General features: G+C 37.6%; 2 protein-coding genes across 2 annotated transcripts in view; one reads left to right on the top strand and one right to left on the bottom strand.

Annotated features, from left to right (window-relative positions):
* Nucleotides 1-17401, top strand: part of LOC149173912 (uncharacterized) — a 185313-nt gene extending 167912 nt beyond the window's left edge. The window contains exons 8-13 of the mRNA XM_089424780.1: nucleotides 14674-14786; nucleotides 15150-15348; nucleotides 15591-15719; nucleotides 16136-16164; nucleotides 16420-16580; nucleotides 16999-17401. Coding sequence (XP_089280906.1) covers nucleotides 14674-14786; nucleotides 15150-15348; nucleotides 15591-15719; nucleotides 16136-16164; nucleotides 16420-16580; nucleotides 16999-17206 — 839 coding nt within the window. The 3' untranslated portion in view covers nucleotides 17207-17401. The remainder of the gene's footprint in view (nucleotides 1-14673; nucleotides 14787-15149; nucleotides 15349-15590; nucleotides 15720-16135; nucleotides 16165-16419; nucleotides 16581-16998) is intronic.
* LOC149173913 (uncharacterized) lies at nucleotides 7182-9329 on the bottom strand. Its single transcript, XM_089428035.1, has 2 exons — nucleotides 7717-9329; nucleotides 7182-7595 (listed from the first exon to the last, which is right to left on the bottom strand). Exons 1-2 carry the CDS (start codon nucleotides 8461-8463, stop codon nucleotides 7386-7388), a joined length of 957 nt encoding a protein of 318 aa, XP_089284161.1. The 5' UTR covers nucleotides 8464-9329; the 3' UTR covers nucleotides 7182-7385.
* Nucleotides 17402-19772: the final 2371 nt, after the last annotated feature.

Below are 19772 nucleotides of genomic sequence, written 5' to 3' on the forward strand. Positions count from 1 at the left end.
ACTGTTGTGGCATGTGAAGCTGAAAACTCTTGAAATGTACTCAATGTTGAGGAGATTGTTTCCCTTCCTTGTTATTCTTTATCACATATGTAAGTGAATGCTAAGAAAGGCAATCATCTCTCGAAAAGTATGAAATCGCATGACTTACAACTAACTGTTGTGGCATGTGAAGCTGAAAACTCTTGAAATATACCCAATGTTGCTTCCTGCAAAACATTTTTTCAAAAGATACAATGTCAGCTAAAACCTTGTTGCCTCTCACCTGCTATCCTAATCCTCCTCGTCTCCAAACATTATTCTCAGCAAATTCCTCCAAGTTGCTCATAAACCTCACAATCTATGCATCATCATCCAAAACCTACCAGCTGATAGAGTTATTGGGGATCGAAGATCGGAAGATAATTTCAAAATTCTGCATTTTTCTTCAGATCTTCACCGAGCTGAAGAGTTGAGACTGAATTGACCAGTTCATTGGCTTTTCATGTATAAGAGATTCATGAATTGGAAAGGTCCAAGGTTGAAATTTTTCTGCTATCGTTTGACTGTGAAAATCCCCTTAACTGCTCTTGTAAATCATTCCCATTGCTAAGTACATATAATTGCTCCTGCACCAGGGAGCAGTTTTCACATTCCTTGATCATGTTTGGTTGTCCACGTGACCAGAAATCTGCAATCTTGTCTTTAGAAATGTCACCATCGTCTGTGTCGTAAATGGAATCCCCATCAAAATGAAAACAACTTACATCCCATTTTTGTTTTTCACAATAGAGAAGTGCATCAATATCTTCAATCTCTTCGTTATCACTCTCTTCATCAAATAAGGGTTTCTTCTTTAAATTCTCCTCTTCCAACCCACTAAAATATGTACCATAAGACTAATATGCTTGAAAAGGAGTGTAGCATATCAAACCCACAAAGTTAAATTTCACACTTGTCATCTCAATCTTATATCAGTGCTTTGGCTTGTGATATTAAGTTTCTTTTAAAGCAAATCGATGCAAAATCGGCTCTGCAACTCATTTATTAATGCCAAATGTTGCACTAGTTTATTTCACTGTTTGAGACTTTGAGGTACACTGCAGCTAAAATTTATTTATGCTCTCTGAGGGTATACTCTGCTGACACATGATCTTGTGGTTACTTCTGGCCAATGTTTGGGTAAACTTTACATCACTATAATCCTTTCCAACAACATACTTTACGGTAATAATGTATGTTGTGAGCGTTTGCTGGCTCAAGCTACTCTTGAGTGGTATGGTTTGCATAATACACTAATCGCAGTGATAGAGCTGGGTTTCCTCTTTAGGTTTTGTGATGAAGTAAATACGTCTTGAATACTGGTAACATTGGATAACACATAACATCAGATATTTTTGTTGCCACCTAATTTTTCTGTGATATTCTGGTTGATATATTTGATCCTTAGAACAATAGTACTACTTCCTGAATACAATTCATATTCTCCTCTGAATATTGGGATACCCGTTAACTGAATATTGGATGTGAATTTAAATCTGCTGTTAAGTACCGTGGCTAGAGGTGTATTGTTGGCATAATTGCATTACTACTGATCTATAATAGCAATGAACTCATGGTGATATCACTCTAGTTAGATCACTGTTCATGCTTGTCGCTGTTTACCTTACATTATGATCACTATTTTGTACTTAATGACATGAATAGTGGAGTGCCTATTAGAAAAATTAGGGAGATGAGCAGAGAGAACAATTAAACACACAAATCACACACTATTTTATTTATGACAAGAGATACAAATATAAAAGACATAAAGCACTAATTTTGACACATTTAGATTATGACTCCAACTCATAACATAAGAATCAATAGCTTTTAGACTGACGCTTGAGAACTTACAACACATGGAAGCATTACTTCCAACACCTTCCCTTAATGCTTACATGAAAAACACATATTACAACAACAAGGATAATTTGTCTCACTGGTCTTCATCAACACGCACATCCACTCTGGGATCTCACAAACACCGTTCTTTCACCACCACACCTTTGAGTTGTTATTTGACCTCCATTTAAAACGCAACGGCCTCTGACCATCGTTGACGAACATTGCAAGATAATCAATATTGATACCTCAGCTCGTCAGGGCTTGCGCGATAAGAGTTGTCAAGTAATGAACCATATTATGGACCAACCACCATTTGTCGGATATTTCTCTTTCGGTTATCCGTCAAGTGCTAGGATGGAACTCTGGACACTAACTATGTTCAAAAGTTGATCAAACAACTCGACCTTACTAACACAAAAGAATTGATGTTTCGTCATCGGGGCTTCCAGTTTAAGAACCACCAACCCTTTTTATAACCAATAAAAACACACACGAATTGATGTTTCGGACACCAGAGCTTCCAATATAAGAACCACCAACCCTTTTTATAACCAATTAAAACACAAACACCGACACAATCTCTCACATATATATATTTTTTTAAACAACTTCATTTTAACATATAAAATAATAATATAACAAAGGACGAATCCCCACACAAACAGTCCTTCCACTTCCCAGCTTTTGCCCTTCTGGTCCACGCCACCAAACTCTTCGCCTTTGCCTCGCCTTGACATCAGGTAAAGGAATATAAATCTGTTTGTCAAAACGACCAAACGTTCTCTCGGTGCAGCGTTTCTGCGGGCGATCTCCTATTTTGATTGTTGTGCATTCAAAGGCTCATCCTCCATCGTGAATGGGTACAAACTGAAGGAGATGAAAAAAAACTTATCATCTGCTGAACGCTGAAATTCGGCCATTGCTCGGATAATTCCGAGTCAAATAATCTCTGGTAGCCATAATTTTGTTCCCATGAGCCCGTTTAACAATAGATATATACGACGCGTCCAATCTGCGGCCTTATGACGCAAAAAATCGCATGACTGATTCTGTTGTAAAAGAAACCCTCCACCGTAGCTGTCCACGGGGGTTTCTGACTATGACGATGCAGCTTCACTGATCCGTTGGGATTCCACCTCCAGAAAACGATCTGGCTCCTCTCCTTCAAAAAATTGACGGTTTTATTCACAGAAAATTTCTTTAACTCTGTGAGATCTTGACTCCTGAACAGTCTTGATGGATCTCACACTCGCCACAGACTTCGTCTTACTACGTCGGCTAAATCAAAGCGACGGCTGCTCCTTTGATACCATGATAGCGTGTGGGCGACTTCACTCGTCTCATCTGAGCTACAGCTCTCATCAATCTAATGGAGACCAATACACAGGGCTGAAATGAAATCTCCCACGAATCATATGGCAAGGTGAAAGATTTTGCAGTAGGATCGACTTTCTAACTTTATAAGCGGCTCCTTCTAGTCATAGTGGCTACGGATCCTCACAGGCTCTCCCTTGATTACACGGGCCTCTTACAGAACGATAAAACAATTCAGATCTACAATATAGCTAACAAATGTACACACAAACACAGAAATCAAACACTAAATTAGCCTATATACAGAGGATTTTCTCTCACAGCTCTCACATCTTCCTGGACTTCACAGCTTGCTGTAAGGGAATAGGCTCTGATACCATATAAGAAAATTTAGGGAGATGAGCAGAGAGAATAATTAAACACACAAATCACATACTATTTTATTGATGACAAGAGATACAAATATAAAGGACATAACACACTGACTTCAACACACCTAGATTATGACTCCAACTCATAACATAGGAATCAATAGCTTCTAGACTGGCGCTTGAGAACTTGAGAACTTACAACACATGGAAGCATTATTTCCAACAGCATTACTTCCAACAGTGCCCTGCGCACATTTAAAATCTTGCTATTATGAAACACAACAACTCCTTTCAGATTGGTTTCATGGTTTCATGATGTTGACGTATAATGCCATGTGATTTTCCCTCTTGCAAGCTTTATATATCTTGCCTATAGATGCTGGTATCTTTCCTTGTTTTCTGAGCTCTGTTGGCATATTGATTTTGCATGACACGTTTGGCAAATTTTAGATCTGATCTCATCTATGATGAATATGTTTTGAGCATTGTTTGGAAACTCATTGCCCACACTATCTCATCATTGTTCATGTTTAACACATCGATGGTTTAACTCAACCACATTAATGTTGGAAGTTTGACAACGAATTATGTAAATATGAGTAATAATTGCATTAATTACTACTAGTTAGTTTTATATCGAAACAGCAGTTATGTAACGGAAGAGGCTTGTATAAAACTAGTGAATGCCCGAGAAATATAAGTGTGGAGAATCATTGTTGAATTAATAGAGATTCCAATCCCTTGCCCCATGGATGTTTCCTTGACACCCTGTCAAGATTTTACCACGTAAATCCTGTGTTGTTATTTGTGTGTTTGAATTCAGTTTTCCAGTTAGTTATGAGCTTTTCTTGGTCAATGTATAACTGAATGTTTATTTTCTTTCCTCATTTCCCCTATTCGAACTACAATTGGTATCAAAGCGTTTGGTTCATTGAGAAAGTCCGATTGAAGGAGATAACCCGTATGAAGCAGTTGTTGATTTAAAGCTGCCAGTTGAAGTGTCTGTGAGAGTTGGAAAGAAAGAACGCTTTGTCTGATTTGTCTGAATCTGCTAGAGCCGAAAAGGAAAACGTCTGTGTGAATTCTGCCATTCGATTGCGTGAAGTGCTACCAATACTGTCCATCTCTGCGTGAGAAGAGGAGGACGTGCTGCGTGTTAAGCCGTGAGTTGCAGCGTGCTGGGGAGGAGGAGCGTGTAAGCGTGGAACTACTGGACATAAAAACCTCGTGTTGCGTGTTAAGCTGTGAGTTGTTGCGTGCTGGGAGGAGGAGCGCGTGTATTCTCTGCGTGCTGGTAAGAGGAAGCCAGAGCCGCAACACTGCATGTTGTTGTTGGTTCGGTCCGTTGTTGGTTCGGTCCATTTGCTGATTTACGGTTGAGGAGGAGCCCTACGTTGCCGGTCCATTTGTTGGTTTACCCAGTCTGCGTGAAGCCCTCTGCGATTTTTTTTCCTGAAGAGTCGCGTGAAGAGGGTGTGCGTGATGCCGACTGTCCATTCTGCGTGAAGCCTCTATAGAGCTGCGTGGGTTGCGCGTGCAGGAGTGACCTGTCTGTGTGCAGAGCCAGAGCCGCGTGAAGAGGGTGTTGGGGGTGTTGGATTTGTTGCTGCCTGAACCCCATCAAGCTGTTGTTGCCTGTTGAACCCGGGTATTTATCAAAGTTTCCAAAACTTTTTTATTTTCAGCAGAAATCTTTTTTGAAACAAAAACAACAGATTGAAATCAAAATCAAGTTTTTTTAAGGGGTGGATTTTATACAAATATTGGAGGAAAGAACTTCAAGAAAATAAAATCTTTGTTTGTTTTCACAAAAAAAAAGGGTTTGAAATAAAAGAAAGGGTTTCTTTGTTTGTTTTCACAAAAAAACAAAGGGGTTTGCAAGAAAGAAAGGGTTTGTAAAAAAAATAAAAAATTGCTAGAAGATTATTTTTTGAAAAAAAAAAATATAAACCCTAAGAGAAGAACAAAATGGCCAAGATGTCGAATGTGAAATTCGAGGTGGAGAAATTCACCGGAAAGAGCAATTTTGCTCTTTGGAAACTGAAGGTTAGGGATCTGCTTGTGCAACAAGGGTTGCACAAGGCATTGGATGGGGCAACTAAGAAACCTGCAACCATGACTGATTCAGACTGGGAGGACTTGGATGCCCGAGCTCTCAGTACCATCAGGTTATGCCTGGCGGATGAGGTTCTCTTCAACATTGTTGAAGAGAGTACAGCTTCAGGATTGTGGGAAAAACTGGAAAAACTCTATATGACAAAGTCATTAACCAATAGAATTTATCTGAAAAGATAGTTGTACAGTCTTCGAATGAAAGAAGGTTCAAAAGTTGTAGAACATTTGAATGTTTTTAATACACTTATATGCCAATTAACAGATATGGAAGTTAAAATTCAGGAAGAAGATAAAGCCATAACCTTGCTGTGTTCTTTGCCCGAATCATGGGATCACTTTGTAACTTCAATCAGCTTGAGCACTGTTGATTCTTTGAAGTTTGAATCAGTCGTGGGAGCTCTCTTGTCTGAAGAAGTACGAAGGAAATCCAGTACTGAAACAGCTACATCAAAAGCCATGGTAGCTAGAGGACGCTCAAAGGAAAGAGGAGAAAAACCAAGGGGGTCTTCCAGATCTAAATCAAAGGGAAAGAAGTGTAAGGCAAAATGTTGGCACTGCAATAAAATTGGACACTTGAAGAAAGACTGTTGGAAATGAAAAGAATCTGATAACCCGAAGAAGGAAGCGAATCAGGTCGATTCAGGTATGATAGATGAAGTTTTATCTACTGAAGAATTATGTATGATAGATGAAACTTCAGCTGAATGTAATGTCTCTAAGGGTTTAGAAAGCTGGCTGTTAGACTCTGGTGCTTCTCATCACATGTGTCCACACAGAAATTGGTTTACTTTGTATGAAAATGTAAATGGTAGTTCTATGTTTATGGGTAATAATGTGTCATGTCAAACTGTTAGGATGGGGAATATCAGGGTTAAGATGTATGATAACACAGTTAGAACATTAACTAGTGTTAGACATGTGCTTGATTTGAAGAAAAAATTGATTTCTTTGGGAGTGTTGGATTCAGATGGTTATAAGTTTACAGGTCAGGATGGTGTCTTGAAAGTCTTTAAAGGAGCCCTAGTGGTTATGAAAGCAGAAAAGGTCGGAAATCTTTATAGGTTAAAAGGAAGTACTCAGGTCAGTGAAGCAGCGGTTGCATCAGAAAAGGAAGAAGCAGGTACTCGTCTATGGCATCAGCAATTAGGTCATATGAGCGAGAAAGGTCTTCAGAATGTTGCACGAAGCGGGAGCGAAGCGGAAGCGCGGAAGCGGAAGCGGGAGCGCAGAAGCGTCATTTTCCAAAAATCTAGGAAGCGAAGCGTCCGCGGAAGCGTCTGCTATATATATATATTTTTTTATATTTTTTTGCATTTATACTCAAAACAAACATCCCAAATACCAAATTAATTGTAGAAGACATGAAAACATGCATATTTTTGCATAAATCAAGATAGATATGGCATCCATGATTCCATTGTAGTTACTAGTATGTACAACAATCATCTATATTCTAGCTATTACAAACATACATCAAATTTTTAAGCATATTATAAAACATAAAACATTTAAGCATATTATAAAACATAGAGCATATTATGATTTATCTAGCAAGTGAGCAACTGTCAACATTTGTCATGTCCAAAATTCAAATAATAATGTTTACAAAATATGTCACTTGGTCACCGCCAAGCCAAAAAGGTTCAAAATTCAAATTCACAAGTCTACAAGTCTAATGAGTAATCTATGACAAAAAGTAGTAGATTGTGAATATATCTACTAATCTCTCCTCCTTCCACCACGAATAGAACGTGATGGCGGGCCTCCACGTGGTGGCAATGAAGAAGATGGTCCCTGTGTAAGTCGTGGCACTGAAACTGATGAAGAAGAACCCCCTGCTGTTGGTGTTGAACCATGGAACCTAGGAACCAAGGGACCAGATGGGGGTGGGGGTGGGGGTGGTGGCATATCAACACGGTCATCATCATCCTAGAATCGCTCAAAAAATTCATGCAAAAAAAAAACACTAGTTAACAAAAAAATTAAAAACATGAATTAGAGAAATGCTTTATAAGGGAAAATTGGAAAATTCATACCACAATGGACATACCTGGATAAGAGCATCCTCTAATTGCTCTAGTCGCAACACTCCATCCTCCAAATTGGGCTCCTCTGGATTCTTGTCCCAAATCAACAAGTCTTTATTAGACTTTGCATCTTCACAGTAATGGGACAACAATCGCAAGTTGTAATGAACATAAACCAAGCTCTCTACCCAGTCTAAATTCAACCTGTTCCTTTTAACACTGTGGATGAAAGAATAAGAGCTCCAACACCTCTCTGCAGAAGAAGTGTTTACCACCTGTGATAGCACCCGCAATGCCAAACTCTGTAGAAGTGGAGTACCCCCTCCATGCATGTTCCACCACTCAAGAGCAGAAAAAGTCTCTCGATCTTGAATTGCATGCATGCTCCCAAATGGACCAGTGTTGAGCGTATAGTTGCTCACCTGTCTCCGTACCAATGCAGCCTCCTCCTCATCAGGGATTAATTTACTCAATGCAGCCATATATTTTTCGTGAACCTCTCTATCTTGGTGTGGTTTTTTCCTGCTTCCCCCCCCAGGTGCTGGTGTTGAAAGCCATGATGGATGATAGTATTTAGGTGTCAAAACATATGCTAATGCATGCAATGGAATATTTAGCATTTCCCATTGGTTTTGCACCTCTACACGAATATAATTGTACAAGGTGGTATCTCTAGGCTCACCAATGTCTTTAATCTGCCCCAACATGCTATCCATTTGCTCATACACCTCCCCAATTACTGGTCGATCTGAATCTGCAAACTTGATCATGTAATAAATTGGTTTGGTGAATTGCAAAACATATTTAACCTGCGACCAAAAGTAACTGTCAAGAACAGTGTCCTTGACTGCATTAGCACCATCTGAGTCAGTGTTAATTTCATCCCATGTTTCAGCACACACCAGATTAGTTAAAGCTTGTCTCACCCTCACTCACCGCCTAAAGGTGAGGTAATAACTAGCAAATCTTGTCTTTGCAATTTTAAGCAATTGCAACTTGGAGTAAGTGCCATAGAAGTAGTTTACCCTTGTATGCCCTGTGATGAATTTAATGAGCTGCTTCCCTTTCCTGTAAACCTCAGCAATCCACCCACAATCTTTGTGTTTCACAATATCATGCATCAAAAGGTTCAATGTGTGAACCAGGCACCCAGACCAAAAGATGTGTGGATGAGTACGCTCAATAATTTTTCCTGCTGTCTTACAATTTGCTTCATTATCTGTGATCACTTGAACCACATTATTCGGACCAACATCTTTGATTGATTTCAATAGGAGATCTGCAATGTTTTGTGCAGTTGCACTGATGGAGGAGGAGTCATGACATGCAATAAATACTGCACCACTAGAAGAAACACCAAGAACATTTATCAAATGTTGGTTTCTAATATTTGTCCACCCATCTGATACAATGGATACCCCAGAATCCACCCACTCGTGTAAAACGTGTCAAAGCTCTTTGAACCTTAGCTTTTTCTCTTTCTAATAACACTGTTCTAGCTTTCTCATAGTTGGGGGCCTTGTATCCTTTTGGGGCTTCATTGATGGCCTTTACCATGTCATGCCAATAGGGAGAGCGAAGCACATTGAATGGTACACCGCAAGCACAAAGAAAACGGACTATCTTTCCATCCACATCATCCCTCCCAGCAACATTAAGGAAATCCCCTATTGTTCTTCTACCTCCAGAGGTTGCAGAAGTACCATGAGGAGATGGGCAACTACCAAATTTAGAGGTTGCACTTGATTCAGAATGAATTTTTTGTTTCTTGTTTTTTTGTTGTGCAGCCATCTCTATTTGGATGTATTTTCTTCTTTCTTCAGTTGAAATGTTTGGGCAAATTTGTACCCCCACAGAACACTTTTTTTCATCACTGTCCAGCACCCCACAAAGATGCCTCCTCAGACGGGTATATGAACCCGTATATGGTTTTCCTCCATGACAACCATGAGGGCACACAAATTTGTAAGATCCACCACCCTTTCCCCCATCAAGTTTGGTCACATAGTTCCACAAGGGTGTTGATGTACCTTTCCCATCTTGTGCTTCAGTGTCCCCTTCAAGTTCATCCCCTTCCTCTTCAAACCCTTCCTCCTCATCATACATTGGGTCACTACTATTAGGACCAAGTTCATCCCCTTCCTCTTCCCCTCTATTCCTCACCCTTGCCATCATTAAAACCAAGAGTGGAATGATACATAGAAGCCAAAAGAACACCATCTTGGAATATGGATATAGGTCGTGGACAACCTGTAAATAAAGGAGCAAGTAGAAACAATGGGAAAGAGTAGGAGAGGGAGGAGAAAAATACAATTTTTTTTTCAAAAAAACAAGGGAGTTTGGGGTTTGAACTTACCTCTTTAGCTCTTGTAGATGAAGTCCTCCAAGCTCTTGCTCCAAGCTCCTCCTCCTTCTCCTAGCTCCTCCTTCTTCACTCCTCCAAGCTCTCCTCTCTTCTCCTCTCCTTTCCTCTCTTCTCTTCTCCTCTCCTCTCTTCTCTTCTCCAACTCTCATAAACTCAAAGTGAGAAAATGAGGAATGAATGGGAGCTTTATGCTTTTCATTCCTCACCTAAACTCACCCTAACCCACCCCCTCATTGCAAGTTAAGTGAACTTTTAAAAAAAATTAAAAAAAATTTAAGTTTAAAACTGAGCCCGCGTGGAAATTTCCGGAAGCGCTCGTGAAGCGTGCGCTTCCGGGCCCGAAGCGTGGCGCTTCCGGATGCCCGAAGCGCCCTCCGAAGCGCGGATCCGGGGCAACGCAACCCAAATTCCAGGAATCGTTTTAAAAATTAGGAATCACGCTTCATGAAAACCGGAATCGCGCTTCGCCTGGAGGTTCCGGAACGCTTCCGTACGGGACGCGATTCCGGCCTAGGATCCGGGGGGGGGGAGCGATTCCTGCAACTATGCAGTTCAGATACTGATGAAACGTAAATCTCTTCCAGGTCTGAAATCCTTGAAGTTAGATTTCTGTAAACATTGTGTGTATGAAAAACAGTGTAAACAGAAATTTAAAGTTGGAAATCATAATAGTAAAGATATTTTAGACTATATTCATTCTGATCTGTGGGGACCATCCCCTGTTGTATCATATGGAGGTGCTCTATATTTTTTAACGTTTATTGATGATTTCTCCTGTAAAGTTTGGGTCTCTATGCTAAAAAAGAAAGCTGATGTATTCAATGTCTTTAAACAATTTAAAACAATGGTAGAGAAAAGAACAGGCAAATCTATTAAATGTTTAAGAACTGACAATGGCGGTGAGTTTGCTTCAATTGAATTTAAACAATACTGTAAGGATGAGGGAATTATTAGACATAAAACTGTTGTTTATACTCCTTAGCAAAATGGTGTTGTTGAGCGTATGAATCAGACTCTTATGGAAAGAGCCAGAAGCATGATCAGCAATGTTAACTTGCAAAAGGAGTTGTGGGTAGAAGCAGTATCTATTGCTTGTTATTTAGTTAACAGATCACCTTCAGTAGCAATTAATTGTAAAATTCCTAAAGAAGTTTGGACAGGTCAGTCTTGTGATTATTCACATTTTGAGGATATTTGGCTGTGATGTTTATTCTCTTATTCCTAAAAATCAGCGTTCAAAATTAGATCCAAAATCGAAATGTTATGTCTTTGTTGGATATGACTATGCAGTGAAAGGATACAGGTTGTGGGATCCTACATTGCGGAAAATAGTCATTAGTAGAGATGTAACATTTGATTAATCTTCTCTTTTAAAATCAAATGTTGAAATAATTGAACAGGAACAGGTATCGCCAAATCAACGAGTTCAGTTGGAGGCTAGACCTTTCAATGACAGTCAAAAGGAAGGAGAGACTTCTGGAGAAAAAAGTGTTGAAGACACAAAGGAAGCCGTTGAAGCTTCTGAACCAGTTCAGCAACTAGTTGCTCTAAGAAGGTCTACAAGGGAAAGGAAAACTCCCAAAAAGTATGAACATTCTGCTTCATCTTTTGCTTTGATTACTGAAGATGGGGAACCTTCTTGTTATCAGGAAGCAGTAGATGATACAGATAGCGAAAAATGGAAAACGGCTATGGAAGAAGAAATGGATTCCTTAGCCAAGAATAATACTTGGGATCTTGTAGAGCTTCCTGAAGGGAGAAGTGTTGTTGGATGCAAGTGGGTCTTCAAGCTGAAACGGAAAGTTGATGGAAGTATCGAAAGGTATAAGGTGAGACTGGTAGCAAAAGGGTATTCTCAGGTTGAAGGTATAGACTTTCATGAGATTTTTTCTCCAGTTGTAAAACTTGTTTTTATTCGTACTGTGTTGGCACTAATTGCGTTACTTAATCTTGAGTTAGAACAGTTAGATGTTAAAACAACTTTTCTACATGGTGATTTGAATGAAGAGATATATATGGAACATCCAGAAGGTTTTGTACAAGGTCGCAGCATAAGATTAGTTTGCAAGCTCAAGAAATCATTGTATGGTCTGAGGCAGTCTCCCAGACAATGGTACAAGAAGTTTGATTCCTTCATGGTGAGCCAGAACTTTATAAGAAGTGAGTATGATCATTGTGTATACTTCAAAAGTTTCAATGGCTTATTCATTATCTTAGCTTTGTATGTTGACGATATGCTGATTGCAAGCAAAAGCATGGAAGAGATCAACAGGTCAAAGGCTCAACTCTCTAGGACGTTTGATATGAAGGATCTTGGAGCAGCAAAACATATCTTGGGCATGGAGATACACAGAGGCAGGAAAAATGGTAAGCTTTGGTTATCACAGCAGAAGTATGTGGAGAAAGTACTTGAAAAGTACTGATGAAGAAAAGCAGTATATGTCTCGTGTACCATATGCAAATGTTGTAGGCAACTTAATGTATGCGATGGTATCTACAAGACCTGACATTTCACATGCAGTTGGAGTTGTCAGCAGGTTCATGGCAAATCCAGGTGAAGAACATTGGCGAGCGGTGAAATGGGTGCTTCGATATCTAAGAGGCACAAGTGACCATTGCATCATTTTTAGTGGTAGTGAAGGATCAGTGTGCGGATATGTAGATGTTGATTATGCAGGTGATTTGGACAAAATAAGATCTACTACAGGTTATGTCTTTACTCTTGCAGGTGGAGCAATTAGTTGGATGTCAAAGCTTCAAGAAACAGTTGCATTGTCCACTACCGAAGCAGAATATATAGCTGCTTCAGATGCTAGTAAAGAAGCAATCTGGTTAAAGGGTTTGCTTGATGAGATTGGAAGGACGCAGGAGAAAGTGAATGTACTTTGTGACAGTCAAAGTGTTATTCACTACGCTACAAATCCTGCTTATCACAGCAGAACCAAGCACATTGATGTAAGGTATCATTTTCTGAGACATGTGATCGATGGCGGAAAAGTAGCTCTTCAAAAGGTCCATACATGAGAGAATTGTGCAGACATATTCACAAAGCCAGTTACAGTAGAGAAGCTGCGATGGTGTTTAGCTTCTCTTGGCTTGCAGAAAAGATGATGAATGGGCATGGGCAAGGGATAAGGAAAATTGTTGTCAAGGTGGAGTTTGTTGGAAGTTTCACAACGAATTATGTAAATATGAGTAATAATTGCATTAGTTACTACTAGTTAGTTTTATACCGAAACAGTAGTTATGTAACGGAGGAGGCTTGTATAAAACTAGTGAATGCCTGAGAAATGTAAGTGTGGAGAATCATTGTTGAATTAATAGAGATTCCAATCCCTTGCCCCGTGGATGTTTCCTTGACACTCCTGTGTTGTTATTTGTGTGTTTGAATTCAGTTTTCCAGTTAGTTATGAGCTTTTCTTGGTCAATGTATAACTGAATGTTTATTTTCTTTCTTCATTTCCCTTATTTGAACTACAATTAATAATACTACTCCGCTAATTGATTACTCTGCTTTATGATTAATTTCTATTTCTAATGACATTTATAGATGCAGCCTGAATATTGGATTTAATCACCATTATGAGATGTGGATTGTGGAATATTTGGATATATGGTGTAGCTTTTCTCTAGATTCTCTCATTCTTGAAACAGACTTACATCTTGATGACCTTTGGTCAATAGTGATGAATGAATGACTCCTTTGCAAGCATAACTTGTCTCCCTTTCTACCATTTGATACATGTCCCACTGATGTGATACTTTTGTTTCATGATGCAACTGAACACTTGTAATTTTCCTAGAGCAAGATTCACATTCTCAATTACAAGCATAATATATGAATAAGCAATTTCACCCAAGTCTTACACATATCACGCTTGTTTTCGATAGATCTATACACTATTTACACATTTAAAAGATATATTATCTCCACTATAGTGGATAGTGTCATTGATGGAGTCTTTGTGAGCCAAGTTAGAAGAGCCTTCCTCTCACACATGACCTAACGTAGCTTGATATCTAGGAACACCCTTCTTAGGTTAGGAAGCCCCATAGCCTTAAAGTGAGAGGAAAGACCACAGAGGTTAGCCCTCCCGCTGGGCTTAGGACTTTTTCCATTGGGTGAGAGTTTGAGCTGCAGCAGCCTATAACTTCCCACCAAGGGTGAGTCATAAATGACTTTAATGGCCCACCAAAGAACCAGAAAGTCAAGCTTTGCCACCATACTAACATAGTTTCTCTAGCAAAGCAGAGACATTAAGAAATGACCAACATAGTTTCAGTTACCAAAATGGTCTGAAATCACTTTGATGATAACCCATATGATATGAACGGCAATGATTACTAGTGTTCGAAATTTTAAGAGCTAGGAGAAGATTCAGTGGATTCTTGTTTTGAGCCAATCCTTATTATTACTGCTTTATAATTCCCACATCCATACTATGATATTTCATCTCCTCTTTTTCTTCATGCTTGAGGCACTCAAAAAAGTGAGAAGAGCACAATCAAGTAACTCAATTAGCATTAATTGAAGTGAGAAATGGAAAATCCGTGCATTGTAGTCCAGATTTGCAATATAACTAATACAAAAGCACGTGGGTTTTATTTCTTGCAGGACCATTATCACTGCAGGACTTATCCTGTTATGATAGCAGGACAAATAAAGCAGTCACTTGCATGGCAAAGGGAAACAATTCCAGTTACAGAATTGATGCCACAAAAACTTTGGTGTGGATACTTCTATAAGCAAGTTTAACAATCAAAATATTTAATATTATATGAAAACAAGATGGATTTTTTTCTTATTTGTTTAGGTGTTCATAAGAATCTTATAGCTCAGGACATTCGGTTTTTCCAGAAAATATAGAAATCTGCGTAATAGTGTGTTGGGAAACTGAATACGGTATATTATTCTGTAATTGCATATCTACAATAAAAAGCCTCTTTACTTATGACATCTACCGTCTCATCCCTAGGACAAATAGTTGTTTGCAGGATGCAAATGAAGTTCTATGTACATGCAACCGCAGATTGATTTCTCTGTTATCTGTTTGGGTCATAATGTCTTCCTTGCTAATCCTTCAAATGCAGTTATTTGCGAATAACTTGGGAGCCAAGACAAAGCCAAACTTGGAAATGATCAAGCAGACAAGAAAAGTTCTTGACAATGCCAACAAAAGATATTTCAATGGGACCAAGCTAGCGTATGGATATGGTTATCCATACCTGTTCTTTGAACAATATCTTCATAGCACAAAGGACCTGATTACTGTAGTCGGTTTTGCCTTAGGTATGCAAGTTTAGATAAATTTCACACTAGGCTAAGCAGGGCCTATTTGTCAATTTCATCTGTTCTTCAATTTATCTTCAATGGAAGCAATGCTAGCAAACGGTTATGCTGTGTCAACGTGAATACTGAGTATTGCAATAGCATAATAAAGTATCAAAAATGTCAATTTTAATACTAGTTTGTAGTTATCTTCACTCGATATTCTTTGGTAACCTAATACAAGGTCTTATTCTTGCCTGCAGTTGGAGTGTTTGTAGCAGTTCTCTTATTTCAATGGAGCTTTACTATAGCAGTAATGATAGCAGCAGTGCTTCTTATGGTGGATGTGGAAGTGTTTGGTTTCTTACATGTCATCGGTGCCAAATTAAACTGTATGCTTCATACCTAATTTCTTTTTACACAACGTCAGAATAAAAAAATGAGTAGATTTCTTCTCATTTTATTTCAATGTGTTGGAGCAATATTGAATAAATCAATGTTGTCATATTTAAGGTTGATGATTCAGGGTCCAGACTTATAGATTATAGATGATATCATCAATATCCCTCATTTCCCCTAGCATGCTAGACTGCTATCAAAGAATTTATTGCGGGATAAACTTAGTGAATATTTGATGATCCCTTGTTAACGTAAAAAGGTTAAATAGTGTAACAAGAAAGTTTAACTCAGGCTTACCGAAATTAGTGTTTCATTCACATTCGAGAAAATTTTACCAGCAAATGTAAAGAAATATTCCATGCTACCGTCTTACCCAGAATTAACATGTGAAGTGCTTTCTGGATGGCAGCTCTGTCGCTTGTCAACCTCGGGATTGTGGTAAGCCCCTTAATGTTACAGTTCACCTGGTATCATTGCAATTTAAGATTCCTTTGTAGATTTTGCAAATGACAACTGTATTTTAGTGATCAAATTATGGCTAGGAGGCCGATTGGCTCAAATAGCGCGGTAATCATTTTGTTTCAGATAGTGTTAGCCATTAGGGTTTTGTGCAGTCTTTAAGCGTCCGGTACAACACTAAGGGTTATTTGATAAATAGCTTTAATTAAGCCCAGTCACAATTGTTTTCAACAGATCGGCATGTCATCAGAATTCACCTATTTGGCGCGCTGCTTCCTGGCAGTAGACGGAACGAAGAATGAACGGGTGGGAAAAGCCCTAGAATTGACGCTTGAGCCATTACTGCACGGCCTAGGAAGTCAAATTGCGGCGACATTCCCTCTCATTTTCCTCAAGTAAAGCACCATTGCCTTTCGAGCTAGATTGGTGATATAGTAATTAATATTTATGTTCCAATACCATAATTAAATAATTAATTCATAAATTGCTTCGCAATTATCATTATAATAATGGTCTCAATGGGTTCATTAACATTGCTAATCTAGTTTGCACATAGCAATTTGCTCGAGTAAAATGTATATATATTTACAGGTTTTTGGAGGGACATAATTATTTTATTTTGAAATTTTCATTTTTTAAATTAATGAAGTTTTAAATTATTAATTTTTTTATAAAGTTATTGGTTTTTTCATTTATATTCATAAAATTAAATTTGAATGTTATGTAATAAACATATTTATATAGGTTAATTTATTGTGAAGGTTTGTTAAAGACATAACTTATTGTTAGTTTTCAATTGTGTTTGTGTTACAGATATCATGCATTCAGGTTGTATTATTTTGCTATGTTCACGCTAATGGGAGTGCTCGGGTTTCTAAATGGATTCGTGCTCTTACCTGTTTTGCTTTCAATATTGGGACCAGCGCCACTACCTCATATAAGGAGAAGAAGAAATCATTCCACATCAGTGTGTACAAGTGAAGATTTTCAATCTCCCACTCTTGACCATGACAGCCATTAAATCACGCATTGCCTTGTTACGTATTTTACGGAATCTCTCCTTAAATATTTATCTATCAGAAGCACACTCTATTTGAGTACTTGAGTTTCTTATTTTATTTACATGTATTTGATTGATTTTCTCTATTTGTTCTTAAATTAGAGAGTGACAAATCAACTTTTTGTAATGTTAATTATATGCAAGTGATTGAAGTTCTCTATTTGTTTTTATAGAACTGGAAGGTTGCAACCCAACCTACTCTAAAGAATAGGACAAAGTTATTATTTTTGTTTATTTTGTGGATGGATAATATTTGCAACTTGTGTGTTTCATTACATTTGTCATGGTTGTATTAAGCATGGTTGAAGTAAAAGGTATTTTATTTTTTTCTTTCAAACACATCGCATGACCAAGTGTATGTGTGTTGTAATCTTCACTAACCACAAAGCGTCAAATGAAGAAAAAACATGAATAAAATCAATCTACAATTAAGGCCTTGTCATGGTGGTAAGCATTGCATATTACTTCTAATTATTAGATGCAAGCTAGTTATCTAATAGTAGACTTTGGAAGCAATTTTGTATGTGACTTTCAATTGTGCAATTCTCTATCGAATTTTTGGGATGTAAGAACGTAGATGCAAGAAAATGCATCTAGGGTGTGTGCAGAGGCATCCTCCAAAAACTATGTAATGTTATAGTGGATGTTAAAGATATTTGAATTAAGGATTTTACTTGAAATACAAAAAAAAAATGAACACTGAAATTTAAAAGCATGACAATATGACAATAGCATAAAACATTACATGTAACATAATAAATCATGATTGAAATAGGTAAGAATGTAACATAACATGATAATTAGAATTCACAAATAATATATCATTCTTGTATTTCTCATTATATTTAGAAGATTTAGAAGATATATGAGTCTTAAAGTGATAAAAGAACATGTCAAATCATGAATGAGCATCACTATTAAAGATAATGCCCTATGAGTCTTTGTATTGAACTACACACAGGAATAAGGACCAAGCATGGGAATGTTTTTATTTAAATTATGATTCATTTGCATTAAAATATTGAATGGAACACCAATCTAAGTTTTACCTCATGAAGTCCCTCTTCATCTGCCTATGCATTAGGTTTACATTCATTTGGTTGTTTTTATTGTGCCTTTATTTTTTTAGCCTCAAAATGATCATTTGGTCAAAAAAGAGCAAGAGGGCATCTCATTTTTTGAGTGGGGTGCATTCCCTACTATGCCTCCTTGTGTCTCACCAAAAAGGGCTTATGGTGAACGTCCCCTTTGTGTGTCCCCTACCATCAAGAAGATGTCCTTGTGTAACACTACAATTATGTAGCCTTGGGTCAATCCAAAATTCCAAAGAAACAAGCCAAATTGTAAGAGGTGTGCTTCAAAATCAAGAAAGAAAAGAAGAAACCAATAGAAGAATGTCCACTAAAATCTCTAAATGGATGTTATCCCTAAATGGAAGGTTGCGCCCTAAAGCTCTAATTGACACTAAAAGATCTAGCAATTGGAATGTTTCCTTTTGTTAAATGAGTTAACTCTTAGAAAATGTATGTTCAATGCTAGTCAACATGTAACAAAATAGCAATAGCATTCTACGTTAAAGGTTATTCCATGCCCATATTCTTAATCCCTAATGATGGACAGTGCATCTTTATGAAAGGACACTTGTTTTTATAATCTAATTGGCTTACACACATGTTATAGATCTAGATTTCCTCCCACATAAGAGAATCCAACCCATGCTCTACTTTGGATAGAAGGAATTGTGGATACAATTGGAAATGGAAATGAATTAGGGGAGTTATTATCTTAGTCATTCTTACTTAGGAGAGATAACTGGCAATATAAATAGAAAATTGTGTCCATCCAAATCTCACGAATAAAAAATAAAGATCCAATGCATAAACTACCATTGCTTCCAAAAAATACAGGATAAGAGTATATTCCTTCTGAATACAATGATATTGTTCAATCTTATTCAAAAGCACCAAAATATAAGAAAATCCTAGCATCAAAAACACCAACCCAAAAAATAACAAAAAGATAGGTTTTGAGATTTCAAAGAATAAAGAATCAAGAAATTATCCAAATCTTACATATTCACGATGAGTTATAAGTTCCCAGCACTAGTAGAAAAAGATGAAGAGTCCATCCCATTATAGAAGTTTACACTAGTACACTAAGAATTTCCTCAAAATCGTTTCTCGCTATTCACGAGCCCCAAAAATACTATAAAAACCACTCCTTAGCCTCAAAAGGAATAAACCTAAATATTTTGATATTCAAATGATTCCAATTATTTCACCAATAAAACAAATACTATAGAATTTAACATATCAAAATAAATTTAGGATTTCAAAGTGCTCTCATAGTAAGATGAAATGTTAATTCCCAAAACTCCATAAAGTCAACCATTTGTACTTAAAAAAAAAGGGTTAATTCAAGATAATCTATTATTAAAGCTTCCCATCCAACTAATTCAATGTAATAAACAATCCAAAATTTTCAAACTTTTATACCACACAACATTTTAAGGTTAATCCAAGATGAT

This window comes from Pinus tabuliformis, chromosome 4_2, assembly GCF_031772625.1.
Source record: "Pinus tabuliformis cultivar Carrire ecotype Pingquan chromosome 4_2, CPIR1, whole genome shotgun sequence".
Classification (NCBI taxonomy): Eukaryota; Viridiplantae; Streptophyta; class Pinopsida; order Pinales; family Pinaceae; genus Pinus; species Pinus tabuliformis.

What these genes read in the sequence shown, in the direction of transcription:
- LOC149173913 (XM_089428035.1), bottom strand. Translation starts at nt 8,463, where the DNA reads ATGATCAAGTTTGCAGATTCAGATCGACCAGTAATTGGGGAGGTGTAT. An exon ending in TAGAGGATGCTCTTATCCAG is followed by an intron (nt 7,596 to 7,716) that starts GTATGTCCATTG and finishes GAGCGATTCTAG; the next exon opens with GATGATGATGACCGTGTTGA.